Source organism: Leopardus geoffroyi, chromosome A2 (genome assembly GCF_018350155.1).
Source record: "Leopardus geoffroyi isolate Oge1 chromosome A2, O.geoffroyi_Oge1_pat1.0, whole genome shotgun sequence".
NCBI lineage: Eukaryota > Metazoa > Chordata > Mammalia > Carnivora > Felidae > Leopardus > Leopardus geoffroyi.
The window spans coordinates 102075702-102096235 of NC_059331.1; the positions used below are offsets into that span (position 1 = coordinate 102075702).

Sequence of the window (20534 nt, forward strand, 5' to 3'; positions counted from 1 at the left end):
CCAGGCTGAACACAGGGTTAGGGTAAGTTCAGTTCTCTCCATATCACCTGTAAAGCTTTCCCCTGCATCTCAGAGGATTCTAGTACCAGTGAAAAGCTCAGCGTTATATCACCTTAGTCCCATCACATTTTACTGGACCCTCCACTCCTTTATGAGAAGAACCAGTGAAAACTGGCAGTAATGGCAGGAGACAGGAATAGCTGTCAAACCTTTCACAGCACATCGCATCATCTACCAACGCTCTGATCACTTTTCCAACTATCTGAGGGTCGGTATACCCGAGGGAGCTGGGGTTACTCATGACAGAACAGACCCAGGAATCACCTGGAAAAACCATGTCTGAGCTCTCCCCATCTGTTCCCAACAAAGACCAACCCACCCCACAACACAATGAAAACCAACTCACCCAATCTGATCATGTAATCTTATTAAAACTATCTTTACAGCCCAAATGGCAGTTAGAATGAGTAATGGCAATAACAGAAATGTTATCATCTGTTGTCAGAGAAATAGCTGCTAATTCTCAATTTTGGATGCTCCTCTGACAGGCTTTTGCTGAAGTGCCTAATGATGCTATTTTCTGGTTCACAATATAAAACCTTTCTCAATAATGCTATATGGTCGGCATCACTGATATTTGAAAATTTAAAACTGAAATGATAAAAAGCAAATTAAAATACAATTTTCTCAATTGGAAAAGAAGAAAGGAAGAGTCTGCCAAAAAAGGAAATGAACTGGTTGCTGAGCAGTACTATTTCAGAAGGAATTCTAAATAAAAATCAAAACTTACTCTTAAAACTAGAGGATTCCTTGCGTTGGTTTTCATCCTCTAATGAAATTAACCTTAAAATTAAAAAAGAAAAAGTTTAGCAATCTAGTCCTGAAAATTTTATATTTATGATACAGCCAGTTTTTCTGTACAATATTACTACACTTATAACACACAGATATGTGCACGCACACATGAAAGGTGAATGTATAGTCATTTATATGCTATTCATTTTTTTAAGAAGAAATAAATTTGCTGGATTTTTCCTGTCCTAAGGCTGGTTCATAGCATCTGAATAGCTGAATCTGGTTTCATCATAAGTCATATGTCCTGTAAATATCTAGGTGGGTAGTTGGTAGGTACAGCTAAGATATTTCACATTTATCGCTTTTAAAAAATAGTTAAAAAACTTACGGCCAACCAGCGGTTTCTTCTGACTCCTGGTGTTACAGGAGAGGATACCTCAGGAGGTTAGCTTAAATTATCTAAGGCTGAAAGCAAGATCATTCTCCAGAAGACTGTCACTACTCGACTCTTACTGTACATGGGGAAGATCACAGCTGAGATGTATCACCAACTTGAGATTCAGCTGGTGCTTCTGAACCTCCCTTTAAAGCACATTTACCTCTATTATAGTTACTGGATTATACCTTTTGGCTTTTAAAAATGAAGTACTAAACTAATGGAGAAATCTGAAGTTAACAAAAACTAATCAAGACAATCGTGGGTAGTTCCTTTCTGAGTAAAGGCTAACGCTTCGTTTTGATCGTGGTAACATATATGGTGAAAAAAAGGTAACCAGAACACATTCCAGGCCTTGCCTCTTACTACACCACAGGCTGTGGGCAGTCTCTTAACTTCTTTTGAGCCTTGCTTCCACCATTTACACAACAGGGAAATGCCGGCATTGATAACACCAAGGGTTGGCATGAGAATGGGTAGAGATAACATAAATAAAGCACCTGACATTGGGATTCGTACATAGTAGGTATTCACTTAAAGGGTATTTAGCATTACTATTATTACCAGGAATAGGTTAAACTGCTCCCTACAATAGTCAATTGTACTAGATTCAGATCATATTCTACAGTGAAAAGTTGTCTTTGCTCTATACCATAGGAATTTTCTAGTTTTTGCTTTAAAATTAAAAAGGCTAACATTGGCAGCAAATACCTCTGTGTGACAAAAATATATACTTAAAAGTCTATTTAGAAACACAGTAAAAACATAAGCGAGTTTTATCACTCAATTATCATGTAAATTTTTTGTGTGTGGAAAAAGAATCACAAATAGAGGTAAGATAATCTACTTCTCTTTCCTAGGTCAGCCAGTTTAGGATTAACCCTGTCCTTGCGTGCTCTGGCACCTGAATAGGAAAGGACACAGATTCACACTGAAACCTCCTTGCGGAGTGAGATTAGGACACATCATGCTCCAGGTAAGTGGAAAAGTTTGTCTCAGTATGTAAAATAACTAGAGGTGTCTTCTTTGCAAAGTGGCAAGAACTGAAGATGCAGCACTCACTTCCTGCACTCAAAGCTGCTCTCTGCTTCACAGAGGAAAAAAGCAGAAGTTCTGAACCTTAGAAAACAAAATGTCAGAACCCGGTGCTTCTGTAGGGTAACACTTTAGTACTATATGTCTTAAGAGACAATTTCATAGGTTATTTCCTTCTATGAGAGAAAAGCCAGGGGATTTCCTATCTGGGACAGGATTTTGTAAATGATGGTAACAAAAGGACCAGATTGGGTCCAGAAGCCTGAGAGAGCAGGAAGCTGAGGCTGAGGCTGAGGCCCCCAGAGAGCCAGAGAGCACTGGAAATGTGTGCCTTTGCTTGTCCCAGTCAAATCCTCACAAGTGTGCTCCTTCTAAGACCCCAGAAGTGAGTCTCTTATTGGGAAGAGTCCTGGTCTAGTGGGAATATGTGCAGGACAAGTTTGGCCTTCATTCTAATACATCAACTCAGAGAAAGGAGGAAGTAAAGCAATTGCCCTGTGTTTGAGACCCCAGCAGACTTGGCCAGCGAGGACTGTACTGCCCTTGCCTGTGGGAAGAAAGATTCTGCCAAGAGAAGTAGCCATAACTTACTGACTCGGCTCCTCCACCGTGGCCTCTGAACTTTCCTGCTGGGTGACCTTCTTCCTTTCTTCTTTCTCAATCAGCTTTTTCATAGGGTCTTGTAAGCTCTTGAACACGATAATGAAAAGGAAAAGAGAGAGAGAGAGAGAGAGAGAGAGAGAGAGAGAGACAGAGAGACAGAGAGAGAGAGAGAGAGAGAGAGAGAGAGAGAGAGAGAGAGAAAGATCAGTAAAAAACTCAACAACCTCTGGTCCAGAAAGCAAACCTTGAATTCAAGGTTTGGGGGTTACCCTGAACCTACCCAGTAGACAGACATGAAATTTTATATGTTCTCAGACCCATCCACAAAATACTAGCCTATAATGGAGAGTCGTTTCGCCACTAGATTTATGCTTTCCCTTTCACGATAAGTTATTCAAAAGAAGGCCTTTTGGCTATTGCTAACTTTATTTTCCATCTTTAACATGCAGCAAAGATAAACATTCTGTTCTGCTAGCAGCCCACACACTGACAGAGTAGAAGCTTTTCTCCCCCAAAGATGAGAAAATTTCATTTTATTTTTAATTTTGTTTGCAATTTTGTGATCTAAAAACAGCTTTTAAAAATAAGAGAAAACAAAACCTTTTTTTAAGAAAAAAAATTAGCAGCTTAACATATTCCAACAAGTTTACTCCCACAAGTGGACAGAGCAAGTGCATCCACATCTTTGTCGATTAAAAGATGGGTGGGGATCTTCTGATGGCGCACTATTTCTTGGAGTTGTTGTTCTCAAGTCTCATTAAATGTATAAGGAAACACTTTCAAAAAAATCCAGTGCCTAGAAACTGTACACCAGAAAAAGCAAAACACTCCCATAACAACTGAATAATGAGTTATACAAAAAGATCTCTACTTGTGGCCCTAATTAAACCACAAACCTATAAACACACATGAAGCATCTCAAGATACTTATCCTGCTTATATTCTTAGAACTTTTAAAACCTGTCCTTTGGGGCTTCCTGTCTCCTCCTCTTTCCCCTTCCCACCTTTCTCTTCTCTAGTGTGACCCACACACAGAAGGCGGCAAGCATGTTTCCTACACCAGCTCTGATGGATTCATGGTCTCTGACTGCAGGCTGGATGGAGATGGTGTGGAGGCAGTCTCTGCGAAGCCCAGCTGTGATGGATGGTGGTGCCTGCTGTGGGCGCCAGGTGAACACGGGTGTTCCACTCCTACCTGCCAGCACTCTCACTCCCTATATGGAAAATTTTCCCTAAAATACGTAGGCAATCAGGTTACTGTTTTTCTCAAGTACCCACAGTAGTCCCCCACTTCTTTCCACTTCTAGTCTAAACCTCTCTGCCTGATTTTAAAGATCTTCTAAAATGTGATTTTATCTTACTCTCCCACATTGCTTCCCAGTGGCTCCCAAATGGGAGCTTTCCATTCACCTATGTCTTTCTCATCGCCTCGTATGTACTAATTGCTCCCTTCCTATCTTTGTTCATTCTGTTGCTTTACCCAAAAAAATCTCTCTCTACCTATTTGTCTACCCTCAAGAGTCCTATAAGTTTTTGCAAAGCCCAGATCAATTACTGCCTTTTCTGTAAAACTTCATTCACTAAGCAAGTCAAATTCAAGAAAGTCCTTCCATCTTCAAGGTGCATTTATAGTCTTATTCATATTTGATTATATCTATTCTGTATTATGTTTTCTCTTAAAAAATATTTTTTAAGTTAGAAAAATAATAGAACCACATGTAGAATGCTTGGAGAATTAAAAAAAAGACAAGTTACTCATAATTCCATTCTCCTCCCCAAAATAGTTAATATTTTCATATATTTCCTTTCTGGTTTTTCATACTCATACTACTTTTATAATCAGAATCATGTATATAGATGTATTCTTAAGCAATATGTGTAGGTATTTCATAATGAGAAACATTCTTCATTAGAGAATATAAAAAAGATTTTATATATCCTAAACATTCAATATTAAATTATATATAAATATACATTCATTCACCATTTTTCTAACATAGGGCCAAGGTTTTCTAATTGAATATATGTCCTATGCTTAGAGTTCTGAAACATCTTCTTGCATAAAGGACATCCTTAAGGCATTACCATCATTTTTTTTTTTAACATTTATTTACTTTTGAGACAGAGAGAGACAGAGCATGAACGGGGAAGGGTCAGAGAGAGAGGGAGACACAGAATCTGAAACAGGCTCCAGGCTCTGAGCTGTCAGCACAGAGCCCGACGCGGGGCTTGAACTCACAGACGGTTAACCGACTGAGCCACCCAGGCGCCCCAACCATCATTTTTAATGACTATTTCTGGACATTTAGATTAGTATACTCAGTCAACAAATAGTTTCAGAGTATTTACCATGACCAGATGCTGTTTTGGGTGCAGGGGATACACTGGTGAAGAAGACAGAGAGAATTATCAGTTAGTGATGAGTCTAGGCAGGGAATTAAAAAGGGGGATAAAAAGTGATTGGATCACTACCTCAGTTAGTAAGAATGTTCTCTTGTGGAAGTGACATTTTAGCTGAGAGTCAAATGACATGAAGGAGCCATCCTTGCATAACTCAAGAAGGAGAGGCTTGAATGCAAAGGCTTAAGGTAGTAATAGCTTGGCTTGTTGGAGGAACAAAAAGAATCCACTGGGATTGTAGTGTAGTGGGCAAGAGGACAGGTCTTATGAGATCAAGATAAAGAGGTCAGCAGCGGTCTCACAGGGAGAACATTCCTTTACCCACATTCATCAATATTTAACACTATGCCCCATTAGTTTCATCATATTCTTTTGCCCTCTATGTTTCTCCAATGTATGACAACTAAATGGAATCCATGATTATCAGTTGGAGGGGGAAATGCTATAAGGGACATTATTGGAACAAATGAGGTAATTGGAATATGGACTATAGTGTAGGTCTTCTTTTTTTAATCACATACCCCAAAGCATCTGGTAAAAGCTAGGCACATGGGTGCAGTGTGTGTGTATATTTCAGAAATGTACAACCACAAGGAGGAGTTCAACAGATGTCAAAGACTTACTCTTTTCAATAGATCTGCCAATCACAGCATTTTATTCACACACACACACACACACACACACACACACACACACACACACCCTTCCAGCAGTTTTATTCCCCAAAGAGTAGTCCAATCCTGGTCAACATGAAGCCAGGAGTATTTCCAGCTAAGCTTCTGATGGCCCCAAAATGCACTTTTCAATTCTGTGAGGCTTGTCCAGGCCTCCTGGTTTGCTCAATTATCTTCTCATTGCATTTCCTTTTTCTCAATCAGCACTAGGCAGGGCCAGGACTTGTCTGCTCTCAGCCAGCTGCGTCTAGCTGCCACAGCGCTTGCCTAAGCCCCTGAGATGCCCTTGACAGCTCCATGGTTATCATCCTTTCTGTCTCTAGACCACCTCCCCTCATAACCACACTTGGGCAGTTCTAAGACAATCCCTTTGTAATGTAAACCACTCCTTCCTTCTTTTCAACCCCTTCCCTGTTGGGCCATTAGCAGGGACTCAATTGTTGGCTCCCTGTCACCACAATCACAGTTAAGTCACTATTGTGCTTCACCAACAGAATGGCTACAGTTCCAATTGCTACTTTATTATTAATAATTCCTGTTACAATTGCTCGTCTCTTCCTGCTATTACCATTGTCCTTATAAGGATTTGGCTGTTGCCACTCAAGAGAGGTACTAAATATGTACTTGTTGTTTGATAAATTCATGTACATAAGGTTAAACTGAAAAAATTAGAGCTCTTAAAGCCTCAGGGGAATAATTAGAAAAAGGTTTATGAAACCACAAGCAAAATTAATACCAAGCACCTGGGTTTATTTATTAAATATTAGCATTTTGAGCTAAGGGGAATCTTGTGTAGGGAATCTATCAGCTTTATTGAGATATAATTCATGTACCATAGAATTTACCCACCTAGAGTGTATACTTCAATGGTTTTCAGTATAGACAAAGAGTTGTGCAACCATCACCACAGTCAATTTTAGGACGTCTTCAAGGGGCATCTTTTGAAGCAAGAGAGTTTTAGATTAAACTGAGCTAAACACTCCTCTAAACAGCAAGGAAAAAAACCACAACAGGTATGGAACTTGTTTCTTACAAAGATGGTAAACAATGAAGACAATCAAGAAACTCAGAGGAACTCTGAAACAACATGGAGGACAAATCACGTCCCCTTCCTCTCTCAACATTAGTTCCTGGGTGTGACTGTCAGATATAGGATATTTTACTTGGAGAACCACTGCTTTCACCAAAGTTTGATGAAAAGGTCCAAGTGGGGGCTGGGGTGGAGGGGATTCTTTATGGTATTTTAAAGCCTGCAACTCAGCTGAAAACACTTAACCTTGCAGCATCTGTAAAAGTCAGAGGTGACAGCATTTTCTGTGTGACATGAACACCTGCTCAGCCAAGAGGCCTTGGCTGACTGTAGAGACAAGGCAGCCATCAGATGGAACTATTTTGAATCAGCGGCTGATGGAAGCCACATTCAAATCCATGTCCAGAAATGAAACGTCAAAGCATTCTGTTTCTAAACCCCAAACCCACTAGGTTCTTCATTAAAATTGTTCATGAAGATCACTTTGTATTAGCAGCAAAACAGCATCATACAAGACTGAAAGGTTTCGTACAGAAGAAAAAATGTTTTTATACTAGTAACCTTTCTCTGTTTAAAAGGCTGCACTGACATGCTAATAGTTTCCATCAATGCTTAAATGGTTTCAGGAAGCACACACACACAATATATAAGATCAGCGTGACAGAGGAAATGCGCAGACCGAGCTTGCAAAAGTGTCTTAGAAAGGAAACAGCTTAATATAATAATGGGAGTTACTACTTCCTGTATTAGGAAAATAAAAGCAACAGCAACATTCATCTGAACGAAAGCAAAACTACTCAGCAAAACAAATTTCACAGACAAAAGGCTAGCAGCCAACCCTAATATAATGACCTAAGTTTAAGTTTAGCCTTGACAACTGAGTAACATTTTCTCTAATCTTTAATTATGACATTTAATTTTCTTAGGCTACTTCCCATTAATTATACTGTATGCATATGAAGGTGCCAAATAATTGTCTATAAAAGGAAATAAAAGTGCTGAAAATAGGGAGGCATGGTTAAAAGATGGTGAACTCGGTTGTGTGTATGTTTGTGTTTATATAATTGGTACCACATGAGGAATAAAAAGCAGAGGCATGATGATGTGTACAGCCATACAATTCATGGATTTTAGCACATGTGGCCCCCCACTCATGCAGTTATAAATCTATAAAGATACTATGTAAGGAGCACTATTAATCTAGGATCAGAAGGTACTCTTGAATTGTAGTGTAGAATAAAAAGTAAAGTTAGAGAAAAACAAACATAATCATAAATAAGACATATAAACTTGTTCTTTAAACTTTTTTTTTAAAGAGAGTCTCTCTCTCTCCCTCTCTCTAAAGAGAGTGGGGAAGAAGGGCTGAGGAAAAGAGAGAGAGAAAGACTCCTAAGCAGGCTCCACACTCAGTGCAGAGCTCCACGTGAGGCTTGATCCCATGATCCTGGGATCATTACCTGAGCCAAAATCAAGAGTCGGAAACTCAACCAACTGAGCCACCCAGGTGCCCCTCTTATCAACAGTTTTTAAAGGTTTGAAAGGAATTAGATGTCTTAAAGGTTCATCTTATGTTAGGTATTGCAGTCCATGTTTTACACATCTCACAAAACCCAGATAAACACACTGTATTCCCGGTTTCCTGATATGGAAATGGAGACTCATACTTAAGACCATTCAACCATTAACAGGTAGGAACAATATTTGAATCCAGGCCTTCAAAATTCTACAACTAGTCAAGAAATGGTACCGAATAGCCAAGTCAAGAACATTTGCTGAACTCCTTCATATGTAGCACCAACTAGATCAAGAACACTTCCTTCCAAACTCTAAAGCAAGTGTCCTAAATTCCTAGGTATCTGAGGGATAGACTGATATAGATGATGTTTTTCACCTATGTGCAAACATTTCAAAGGGCTACTTTAAAAAATTTTTTTAATGTTTATTTATTTTTGAGAGACAGAGCACGAGTTGGGGAGGGGCAGAGAGGGAGACACAGAATCCCAAGCAGGCTCCAGGCTCTGAGCTGTTGGCACAGAGCCCAATGGAGGGCTTGAACTCATGAGCTGTGAGATGGAGACCTGAGCTGAAGACAGACTCTTAACTGACTGAGCCACCCAGGCACCCCTCAAAGTGTTACTTTTAACAAAAAGTTTACAACTATAGTTTTTAAAGGTGGCACTTGTGCTTTCTCTTGCCCTCCTGCCTCAGGGCCCGAAGTACCACCTGGAAGAAATGACTTATAGCAGAGTGGGAAAAGCATGAGCATCCCTGTTTCCACAGCTACTGCATATGGAGCATGTAGCCTTGGGCAGATGACTAGACCTTTCTGAACTTCAGTTTCCTCATTTGAAACACGGGGAAAAAAACAAGTAGACCCAACTACTCAAGGTTATTTTGAGGATTAACTAAAATATATGCCCTTTCTATATGTCAGTGCCGAACTTAACTGTATTATTAATTATGATACCCAACCTCGGCACATTAGAGTCACGCAGAGCATGACAAATTCTCTGAGATGCTACTTCACCTCACGTTTAGCAGAGTTCCTGGCATTAAGTAACTGCCCACACAATGATAATATTTTTCCTTTCCCCTCGAAGAAAAGTAATGGAATGAGACGAAGCAGGGGATGGAGTGGAACCTGTTATGAGGAGAGCCTGAGCTACCAGCTGCCTGGAGGAACAAACACCAGTCATCACAAGGGATGGATGAACTGATGATCAGCCACCTGTCGGTTTGTCCACCTCAAACTTCAGTGGTGCCATGGTCAGCCCCCTAACTCCTCTTCTCCCAGGGACTTGGATGCTTCTCAGTTTTGCAATGATCTGGCCTGGAGCAGCTTGGGGGAAAAAATCACGCTGCTAAAGGCTGTGTAAAGTAATGACACCGAGAGAAAACTTGAAAGTCTACAAGGATATTCTGGATGCTCGCCATGAATAATTGCCATGTTGGGACTGGCAACTAAAATAGCATTGCAGAGATATTTACCCAATTTTCATAAAAACTATTATGGCTTTATTTTCAAAGCAAGTAACTACAGAGCCGTGTGGCTTGTCGGTAAATGTTCAAGTGATTAACTGAGAAATGTGGAGGTGGGTGGAAGAAGGCTGTTAGGCATACGAATTTGAGAAAAACAAAATTTAGAGAAAGATGTTTTTTGAATTGTGAAAGCTAAAAACATTTTAGTCTCCAGAATGATGTTCCATATAACAGTGTTAAGTCCTAGACCCCAGGAGAGAAAAGAGGGAACATTGGCACATCTGTTTCAATGGTTATTTTTGAACATGCCCAGAGTTAGGTTTTCAAATTCGGGTTTCCTTAAAATCCTGGCACAGGGTAAAAGCCAGTTGCAAAGCCAAATTGCATTTTTTCAGAATTAGCCTTGTTGCCGGGTGGGAAACCTCCCTGCCTTCCTTGCTTGTAGGCCTGCCCTGCCCTCTTGTATCCCTTTGGGAGTTCTATAAGCCCAGACCAGGGCCTGTAGGCCTGAAGCACAGGTTTGGGAATGGAACTGCCAGAGCCATCTGTGGGAGTCAGGGAGGGTTATCTTGGGTGAGGTCTGTGAGACCTATCCCACGGCCCTTCACAGCCTCGCCTTCGAAACTCACAGCAAAACTAATCATCTAGGGGGCAAACAGTAAGAAAGGAACTTAAGCTAGGCTATAGAGCCTGGCAAGCTCAACAAACCCGTGTGTATCGATACTGCCAATGGCTGTCTTCTGGATCCATGAGAGAATTCTCGATAAATCCATCCCCGTTACCCCCACCGTGGCTGCCACCCTCACCGCCCACCAGCAGCACCCCAAAACAGCCAGAAAGTGACAGAGCCCAAGTTAAAGTCAGGTCTGGCTGGCACAGGGCCTGTGATCTTACATAATCATGCATCCAGAGTAAAAAATCTGGCTTTCCTGCCAAAAGCACTAGAATGGGGGACATGATAGGAATATGTTTAGTACTGGCCATTTTCATTAAATATAGGCACTCTGATCTCTTTTAAAATACAAATGCAGAAGGTCATGCCTTCCCCTCAACCAGCTCCCAATGGTGTGTCTACTTCAAAGGGTCTCCAGTGCTCACTTCTCTGTAAAAACATCTGACTCAACCCACATGATAGTGAGGGAAGAAGAGACCACTGAGTTTTAGAGTTTCCAGGAAAAAGCCACGTGACTCCTGAGGGGTTTTGTTTGTTTGTTTGTTTTTGTTTTTTGCTTTTGTTTTGTTTTTGTTTTGCTTTCTCTGAAGATCTATGCGGCAATGTGTAAGTAAAGGACATCCTGGAAGAATAAAGTAAACATGACCATTTCTGAGGGGTGGTAATTTAAGACTGGTCACTGTTTTCCGATAGAGAGCATTTCATTTACCTTAAAAAAATGCTTTAAGCTCATAGTCTAAATTACTTTCTCTAAAAAAAGTGACAGTGCTTTTGAGATGTGGCTAGAAATATTCCATTCCTATCTCCACGACTTGATAATTTCTACCATGTGAAAGACATTCTCAGATGATTTGGAATCCGTATACAATTAACATATTAGGGGCACCTGGGTGGCTCAGTTGGTTATGCTTTAGACTCTCGATTTTGACTCAGGTCATGATCTCTTGGTTCCTGAGATACAGCCCCGTGTCAGGCTTAGAGCTGGGTATGGAGCCTGCTTGAGATTCTCTCTTTCCCTCCGCCATTCCCCAATGCACACACTTTCTCTAAAAAAATTAACATATTAATAACCCATACAAAATACCTATGTGTAGTAGCATTTTAATGAAACAGTAAGTATGTATTGTTTAAAAATACAAGATTAGTGCATTGCTTCTTTTACTGGAAACCACTTAAAAGATGTTCTCTCCACTTTAAATTTGAGCCTTGTTGCAATTAGATTAAAAAAATTTGTAACATAAAAAAATTTTTTGTAACATTAAATTTCAATGCTAAATCCTCCATAAAGTTAAAATGTTGCAAAAATCTATTAATTATAAAATGAATGATGAAGGATTATGTCAATAAAAGTAGAATTAATAGAACCGTATCAGGCCTGAATAAAAAAGCAATAGTTGACACATAAAAAATTACCACAAAATATTCACGAAATGTCAAAATAGTCACTGGGATATGAGGTGGAGATTCAATTCAGTTTTATAATAAAATTATATTGGGAAAGAAATATACATATTTTCTAGGGAAAACTTCATTAGAAATAAACTTCTGGGGCATGAGTTATATCCCTGTAATTCTGCAGCAAAAGACTCTTCCCTCCAAACAGGATGCATCGAGTGTTTAACACATTAATTATCATCCTTCATCAAGCATAAAACTAACAGTCAGGAAATACAGCTGCAGTGGCACAATTACCAACACTCAGAATACACCCTGCAGCAAAGAAAACAAATGGGTTGCTTTTCATTAACAGAGCTTGGCAAACCTCTCCAAAGACAATGTTTTCCTTCCAGCCAGAGTCCCAAAAGGCATTTCAGGGGCTATTTGCTTAGGTAAATCCAGAGAACAAATAAAACATGAAAATATTTATTTAAATTCCAAAATAATCCATTATCAATATAGTGTCATTCAGAAGAAAATTACATACATTGAAAATGACTTAATCAAATCAAAATTATTTATTTATTAATTTAGCTATTTATTTTTATAATTTTTTTAATGTTTATTTATTTTGAGAAAGAGAGAAAGAGAGTGCATGACAAGCAGGGGAGGGACAGGGACAATGAGAAGGAGAGAGAGAAAGAATCCCAAGCAGGCTCTGCACCGGCAGAGCCCAACCCAGGGCTTGAACTTAGGAACTGTCAGATCATGACCTGAGCCAAAATCAAGAGTCAGATGCTTAACCAACTGAGCCACCAGGTGTCCACCTTTTTTAGTAATTTTTTATAATTTTTATTTTTTTGAGAGAGAGAGAGACAGCATGAACGGGAGGGGTAGAGATAGAGGGAGAGAAAGAAAGAATCTATTTTTTTTATTTGAGAGAGAGAGAGAGAGAGAGAGAGCAAGCGAGCACGGGCAGAGGAGAAGGCCAGAGGAGAAGAGAGAGAGAAACTAAGCAGGCTGCACGCTGAGTGCTGAGCTCAATCCCAGGACCCTGGGATCATGACCTGAGCCTAAATCAAGAGTCAGATACTCAACTTACTGAGCCATCCAGGTACCCCCCCTCCCGCAAATCTTTTAAATACAAGGCATGTTTTTAAAAATATATATGAGTGCAAGAGGGTTGGTAAGTCATGTAATATCTTCATGCTTGATGGTAATACATACGCTATTAGTGGTTTTCATTTTCATGTTCTGTGACATACAATATGATAGGTAACATGCCTCTGTGTATGCAATAATGAGCTGTGTGATAACAGGATTCTATTACATAGGTTTGAGTCCATATAAATAAAATAATTAGCAACTAGCTTGGGATTCTAATATAGCATCTCTGAAAAGCCTAGATGAATAGCATTCTAGAAAAGTAGTAAGAGCCTAGTTTATTTGGTTGATTGCTGGACACTTAACATTCTTAATATTACTATAATTATATTATACCTTAACAGATACATTATTTCTACTGAGTTTATATTCTAATTAAACCATAAACTGCTACTTAAACCATAATTTAAGGATGACTCTAGGGATGTAAAAGGCAATGGATAGTCATGTGCCCAAAATATTTGTAATTATGTCCCGAACCATCGCCATCAAACTTCCACTAAATTCCCTGCCCAGAAATCCTCTAACATAATCAGCTTGATCCTCTCTGCAGGATAAATATCATGGCAACAATTAAAGAGTCATCTTCTCCTCAGCAGAGGAGGCCAGAAAGGAATCCATGTTTGTGGCATCAGTTTCATATTGTACTTTATATGCAATTAACTCAAACCTGAACTTCTTTTAAATCGCATTTGGGATAAGCATCATTCCATCTTCCACCTAGCTGATTTGTGCACAACTGTCTTACAAAGACAAACTTATTATGAAATAAAATCTGATGCACATACATACCCTAAAGCCTGAAAGTCTCTCTGCCTTACTAAAGAAGAAACTGTAGGATTCTGTTCAGGCCTCTATAAGAAATGTGAAGAGTGTGAGTTGTAATAATTTTAATCGATCTGACTCAGTCAGGACAGCAGCTTTCTAAGGTGCTGAACGTGGTAGTAAATGGTGGGGCAGGAATGCAGCAATGGTAACATCGCCAATGTGCTAAGAAAGGCTTCGGGTTCATTGGACGCAGAACATTTAGCTAGACAAAGGAGGTTATGGGAGGAATGAAATGTCCCTCCCCTCAAGGGCTTAGAGTCCACCTGACAGAATAAAAATGGGCACATTCTGAATCTGGTTACCATGCAGCATGTCACCAAGTACCAATAAATGAACAAATGACCAGCTGACAGGAGTATTGTGCAGAAACTTCATTGGCCAGGTGTCCTGTCTGGAGTCAGGCCAGGTGCCTCTCAAGGTGAGTGGACTGTCTTGGGTTCCTCTTGGGAACCTTCATTTAAAGGGCCAGGGTCTTAAAGGTTTCTGTCTTAATACTTTTGTAGACGCAGTGACATTATAAACATTTCAGAATCAAAGGTATTTTAAAGCAAAAAAAAAAAAAAAAGCTTTTTAATGTTTTCTTAAGCAAGATGATAAGTCATTTACAAATTGCCTGAAAAATTAACAGGAAGGTAATTTCAAGGTGAACTTTAACTAGTTCTTTCCTGGTCTTTTCCTTTCAAAGATATGACCTGGCAACAAAGAATCTGGTGTTTTCTCCTTCTTAAAATCCTTTTGGAACCCAAATCACTTCCTTCTTGACATGCATTCTCTCTCATCAACCAAAATGATCCCACACTCAGCTGTAATACTGAGAATCAGACATTTTGCATATATCCCTTTTGAGTTGAGAAATCACTGAGTTTAATGTTGCTTTTTTGAATGGAAAATATTCCTGTAAGTCTTATGGGAAAATTTAATTCTGTACAGAATGGTACTCACAGAATAAAATGACATGTGTCAGAAATAAGAGAGGAAAGAAAAATACTTTGCAAGGGAACATCTTTGAAAAATTAAAAAGTAATGGAGTATACTAGACTTGTACAATCTTTCCTTTAACAGCACCAAACAAGTCATTTAAAGCAGTCCCCACAATTCATCTCCCAGTAACATGTACCCCAAGGTTCAAGCTGTGTTTTTGTACTGTTGTGACTTATTGATGCAGTAAAGGACTATACTACGGGGCACAGTTATCTCTTGGACTTTGGGAGTCTGTTGGAATAATGATGATTGCTGCCAATGGTCAGACACTGTCTGTGATGTAAACATTACTTTTGCTAAGTTTTTCTAACAGCCTCTCTTAGCTTTCATACCTTTAACGTAGTGAATTCATATGGTTGGTAACCTTTGAAGCTCTCATGGATGGCTGCCATAGTGTGAGAAGTTTTCTCCCAAAAATGAAGCAGAGTGGTCTGTAAGGAAAGACAGTACAGCTATTAACGTTCTGAATGTGCAGTTTTAGCCACAGAGGCCCCAGAGAAGTGTGCCCATCTCTGGCTTTCAAGACCCTCCAAAATATGATTCCAACTCATCTCTGCAGGCTTGTTTCCATTATGCCCCTCTTTAAATCTTGTTTTTCAGCCAAACTAAATGCTTCCCAGTACCCCCAAATACTGCTGCCATGACTAATGGTGCTCCACTATTTGGGACATTAGCCTCTCCAATCTCTGTACTTGTCCCATGTGATCTATCCTCCAAAACCCAGGGCTAATTGTTAACAATCTACTTTTGTGATCCTTCCACTGATTCAATTTGTCCCTCTTCAAACCCTCATTGGATCTTGTTGAACTTATTTCACTTAGCACTTCCTGTTCTCTCCTTGAAGTACAAAAAATATCGTCACACTATACGTACTATCTTTGATTTCCTTTTGAAACTTCAAGTTCCTTGAGGACAGGGAATTTGATCTTATTAATTTTTATATTCCCTACAACACCTAGAGTTTGGCCTCCCACACTCAGCTGGTGTCTAATACCACTGTTGTTGGATACAAGTACTATGCTGAAGGAGCTCAGAAGCTAGGAGGAGACAAAAATAAGTCCATTAAATTATGACAACCTGATGAGTCAGTGACCGTGCCAGGAGAACTCTAGGCAACAACACGGAGAGAAATAAGAGGAGGTACATTACACACAGTGGAATATGGAAAGGTACAAATGGGCGGAAAGGCACTCAGGCGGTAGGAACCATCTACGTAAAATCAGGGAAGTGAGAAATGGTGTATGTGCAGGAAACAGCTAATATTTATTTTGATTACACTGTAGTCCACTAGAAGGGACAGGTGTGGAAAGTAAATTATGAGCAAGACATTTAGAACTTCATAATGCCCGAAGCATACTTTTAGCTCAGACACCATTTTTCTGTCCCCTAAGCCTCATAGCATTCTTGGTTCATTGTAACTAACATCACTTCATTACCTGGTATGTTGCTAGCATATGAGACAACAGATTGCATCTGCTTGCTCCAAGAAGATCCACTTTTTGACACACATCCATCTTCAATTTGTCAAAGCTTTTTTTGGCAAGGCGTACTTGTGTTTGTACCTAGAAAGTAAAAGGGAATCTTTGAGCCACTCAGACTCTTAAGTAGTTAAACTTTGCCAGTGAGGAAAGCCAAGAGTGGGCTTATCTCTTTCACGTAAGAAAACACCTTTGGAAGTTCCAAGCAGGCGAGAAGATCCTACAGCATCCATTCTTTACCTGCAAAGGATCTCAACAACAGCACTGCATATGATGATTTTACAGCAAATTTACCATCCTAGTTATATTTTTCTCAGTCAAAATTTAAACTCCTCTCCTCTCAAAGCATTCACAAAGTGACTGTGGTGGAGAGACATCTGGAAACATGCAGTGGGGTAAAGGGACAACCTTTGCCACATTACCATTTTCCTGTAGGTCTTTGAAGCTCACTTCCCCAAATATTTTTCACTCACCTTCCCTAATGTTAACATCTTACATAACACAGTTCATTTGTTAAAAATAAGAAATCAACATGGACACGATCCTACTAAACAATAGATGTTATTCAGATCTAACTAGCTTTTCCATCAATGTCCTTTTTGTTTTTTTTTGTTCCAAGATCCAACCTAGGATACCACATAAGGGGATTGTAACATAATCTAAAAAAATGATAAACTTTCAAGTTTTTATTACTGAGTATGTATGTAAGCAATTCTGCCTCTGTCCCTGAGCCATATGGTATTTCAAAATGGGAATGAGGTCAGGGAAAGATTTGGAAATGTTTATTCTACACATAATTTGATAATAAAATAGAAGGTTTTAAAAAATAATACAGCTACTTTACAAATGGTGAGGTCAAAATTTCTCCTTCCTCCAACCTGAAGGAGGAAGGTTATATTTTAACCAGGGAAAGCTTGCCAAATATCACTTTATCTCAGGTAACTGATGCAGTTGTAGACACCAGATAGCTAACTGCATTATGGGAGTAATGCTGACTCACTAGTGATAGTTCTTCCATCACAGGATACCAGGAAGCAAGGATGATGTCTGACTTGATCACCATTACATGATTGGTACCTGGTGACCTGGCCCAAAGCAGGTGCCGAATACATATTTGGTGACTGAATGAAGAAATTTTCTAGGCTATTTAAAAGGTAAAGTACTTAAGTTATTATTTTAAAGTATAACCTTTAAGGTTGTTATTTTAGAAATGATTTTATTTTTTAACAAAAATAACCATAAAGATTATTTGATATAAAACATTAATTTTTACCACTGATAATTCTACTTATAATCATAGTTTATAAGATTATAGGGCATTATATAATAATAGCAACAATCAATACAATTGTTACCATTTGTAACAATTTGACCATTGAGGCAATTTAACAATAGCTACAATTCACAATTAATACAATTCACTCACCACATGCCAGCTATTCTCTCTTAGCCTCTGTTATTACCCTTTCTGACTGCTAAGGATTAAGAGGATTCATCTGGGGAAGTAACTAATGAGCAAGGCTGCCGTTCTAGATTAGCCTGCCTGACTCCAAAGCCATGCTATTCTGCCTCTCAAGCAACTTACACTAGTCACTGGAAAATCAAGAAGCTCAAAATTTGACTCTAGGAAAAACCCTAGTTTTCCCTGTAGATTATATGGAATTGGAAAACAATGAGGCAGTACATTTAACAACATATTGACAGAATTAATACCCTATGTGAATAGGGTCTTCTGTTCTAGATAGCTGTATAAAACTTTCCCTAAGAATTCCTCTGTATTTTTGGACTATAGGGCTGGAAAACCAGAGAATAGAAGAAGCCAGCTAGCTCCTCTCAAAGTGACCACACCATGAGCTTAAACAAATCCTGGAGCTTAATCATTCCCCACTGTAGAGTGGAGAAACTCTAGGCAAAGGTACTTGGGAGCACTGACTATAAAATAAAGTTAGAATTAGTTCAAAGTAGTGATTTCCTACCTTCCTTTGAGAGGCATAAGGAGACTGCAAAAGGAACACCCAAGTTCTACAGGGAAGGTATGAGAAAGTATGAAGAGAAAGATGTTTCACAGTAGCTGAAGTGCTCACTGCAAGCCCCCCACTGGTTCACCAGCTGCTCTGGCAGGCAAGCCCTCCACAACTGGGATCCTGGGAGGCATCTGTCTTCACCCTTTTCTTCTGACGGGGAAGGAGATTAATATGGGTATGAGCTTTCACATCTGCATTCATTCCACACATATTTGGTGAGTACCCATTATGTGTCAGGACCAGTGCTAGGCACTGGGGCATCTGTAAAGGAGGAAGATTCATGGCAATGAGTGAATAAATACTTACAAATGAATGCACTTAGGCATAAGGACCCTCTAGTTTTTTTTAGAGAAGACAAATTAACAATTATAATACAATGGGGGGGGGGCCCTGGGGGGCTCAGTCGGTTAAGCGTCCGACTTCAGCTCAGGTCATGATCTCACGGTCCGTGAGTTCGAGCCCCGCGTCGGGCTCTGTGCTGACAGCTCAGAGCCTGGAGCCTGCTTTGGATTCTGTGTCTTCCTCTCTCTCTGACCCTCCCCTGTTCATGCTCTGTCTCTCTCTGTCTCAAAAATAAATAAACGTTAAAAAAATTAAAAAAAAATAATACAGTGGGAAAAGTCAAAGGTAGAGAAGAGTACAACACAGAGGTAGTACAGATAAGGGAATGATTAATGCTGAGGGTGGTGTGGAGCAGGAGAGTAGGTTGAGGTCAAAAAGCCATATTGGGGGTGCCTTGGTGGCTCAGTCGGTTAAGTGTTCAATTCTTGGCTTCAGCTCTGGTCATAATCTCATGAGTTTTGAGCCCCACATCGTACTTTACACTGACAGTGCAGAACCTGCTTGAAATTCTATCTCCCTCTCTCTCTGCCCCCCCACCCCTGCCTCTCTCTCTCAAAATAAATAAACTTAAAAAAAAAAAAAAGAAAAAAAGAAGCCCCAAATACTGGTCTCCCCCCGATATCCCCACCCTTTGCCCTTTAACAACAAAGTCATAGTGGGCTGCTCCCGCTCTGACTCGGGGCTTGGCACGTGACTTGCTTTGCCCAGTGAGATGTTAACAAATGTGATGAAACTGGAAGCTTGGGAAAAAAAAGTGCTGGCATGTTTCCACCTTTTTGCTTCTCTGAGATGGCCTTGAGAATATACCCAGGCCAACCTGAGAACATGCCTAGGCTAGCCAGCTGGAGGGATGTGAGAGCCTTGTGCATGCACGAGACACAGGAGGACAGTCCAGTTGTCCCAGCAGATAAGCCTTTGGCCAGCTAACCTGCAGACAGGAGAGGGAGGTCAGCCATGATCAGCAGAAGCCCTCCCTACCCCACAGCTAACCACAGACTCAGGAGTGAGATTAGCAGAGACCAGAACTGCCCTAATCCACAGATTTGTGAACAATAAGAAAAGCTTATTGTCTTAAGACACTGAATGATAGCATTGCTTATTTCACTGCATTATTGTGGCCACAGATAACTGACATAAATGATAAGCAGGCAGACAATAAAGGCTCCTGAGATAGGGGGAGATATCTGACGTTGGTCTTAAAGCATACACAGGAGTAAACAGTAAATACAAGGTATCCACAAGACTGGCCTGCTAATGGAGAGGTTCTACATCTTCTCATGAAATTCAAATTAATTTTTTGTGAGGCTGTGGATTTTGCTTTTTCCTTCATGTAGATATTTTTTTTGACCTAAGAGAAAACTTCAGCTGCTTATAACACAAAGCTCATGAATTAATATGCTCTGAAATGTTCCCTAATTTATTTTGTTTAAATTTTGTAAAGTAATTTTAGAAACCTAGAAGAAGACTTCAACACTTGACCCAGTGAGTTCTGAAAGGCCATATGCTTTGTGTGTCAACAATGATTATTAAAATACTTAATGCACTGCTGAGTTTCCAAATGTTGAGTCCTTTCCCTGCCAAACAAGGAGGATGTTACCCTGTTGGGCATTCTGAATATGGTAAAGTTCATTTAATATTTTGTGCTCCATGCCTACTCTCTAAAACACATTTCCAGTCTGCTGCAGTCTGAGGACAAAGCACTGAGGACACACTCC

The 20534-nt window shown here is 39.7% G+C and overlaps 1 protein-coding gene across 20 annotated transcripts in view; it reads right to left on the minus strand.

Annotated features, from left to right (window-relative positions):
- ICA1 (islet cell autoantigen 1) overlaps positions 1–20534 on the minus strand; it is a 151283-nt gene that overhangs the window by 24947 nt on the left and 105802 nt on the right. For 18 of the 20 annotated variants that reach the window (XM_045494910.1, XM_045494907.1, XM_045494893.1 and 15 more), the window contains 4 exons: positions 16412–16537; positions 15308–15406; positions 2858–2955; positions 791–843 (listed from right to left, as the gene is read on the minus strand). In XM_045494910.1, the coding sequence (XP_045350866.1) occupies positions 791–843; positions 2858–2955; positions 15308–15406; positions 16412–16537 (376 nt within the window). The remainder of the gene's footprint in view (positions 1–790; positions 844–2857; positions 2956–15307; positions 15407–16411; positions 16538–20534) is intronic. The other 2 variants (XM_045494911.1, XM_045494904.1) reach the window with 1 other exon arrangement.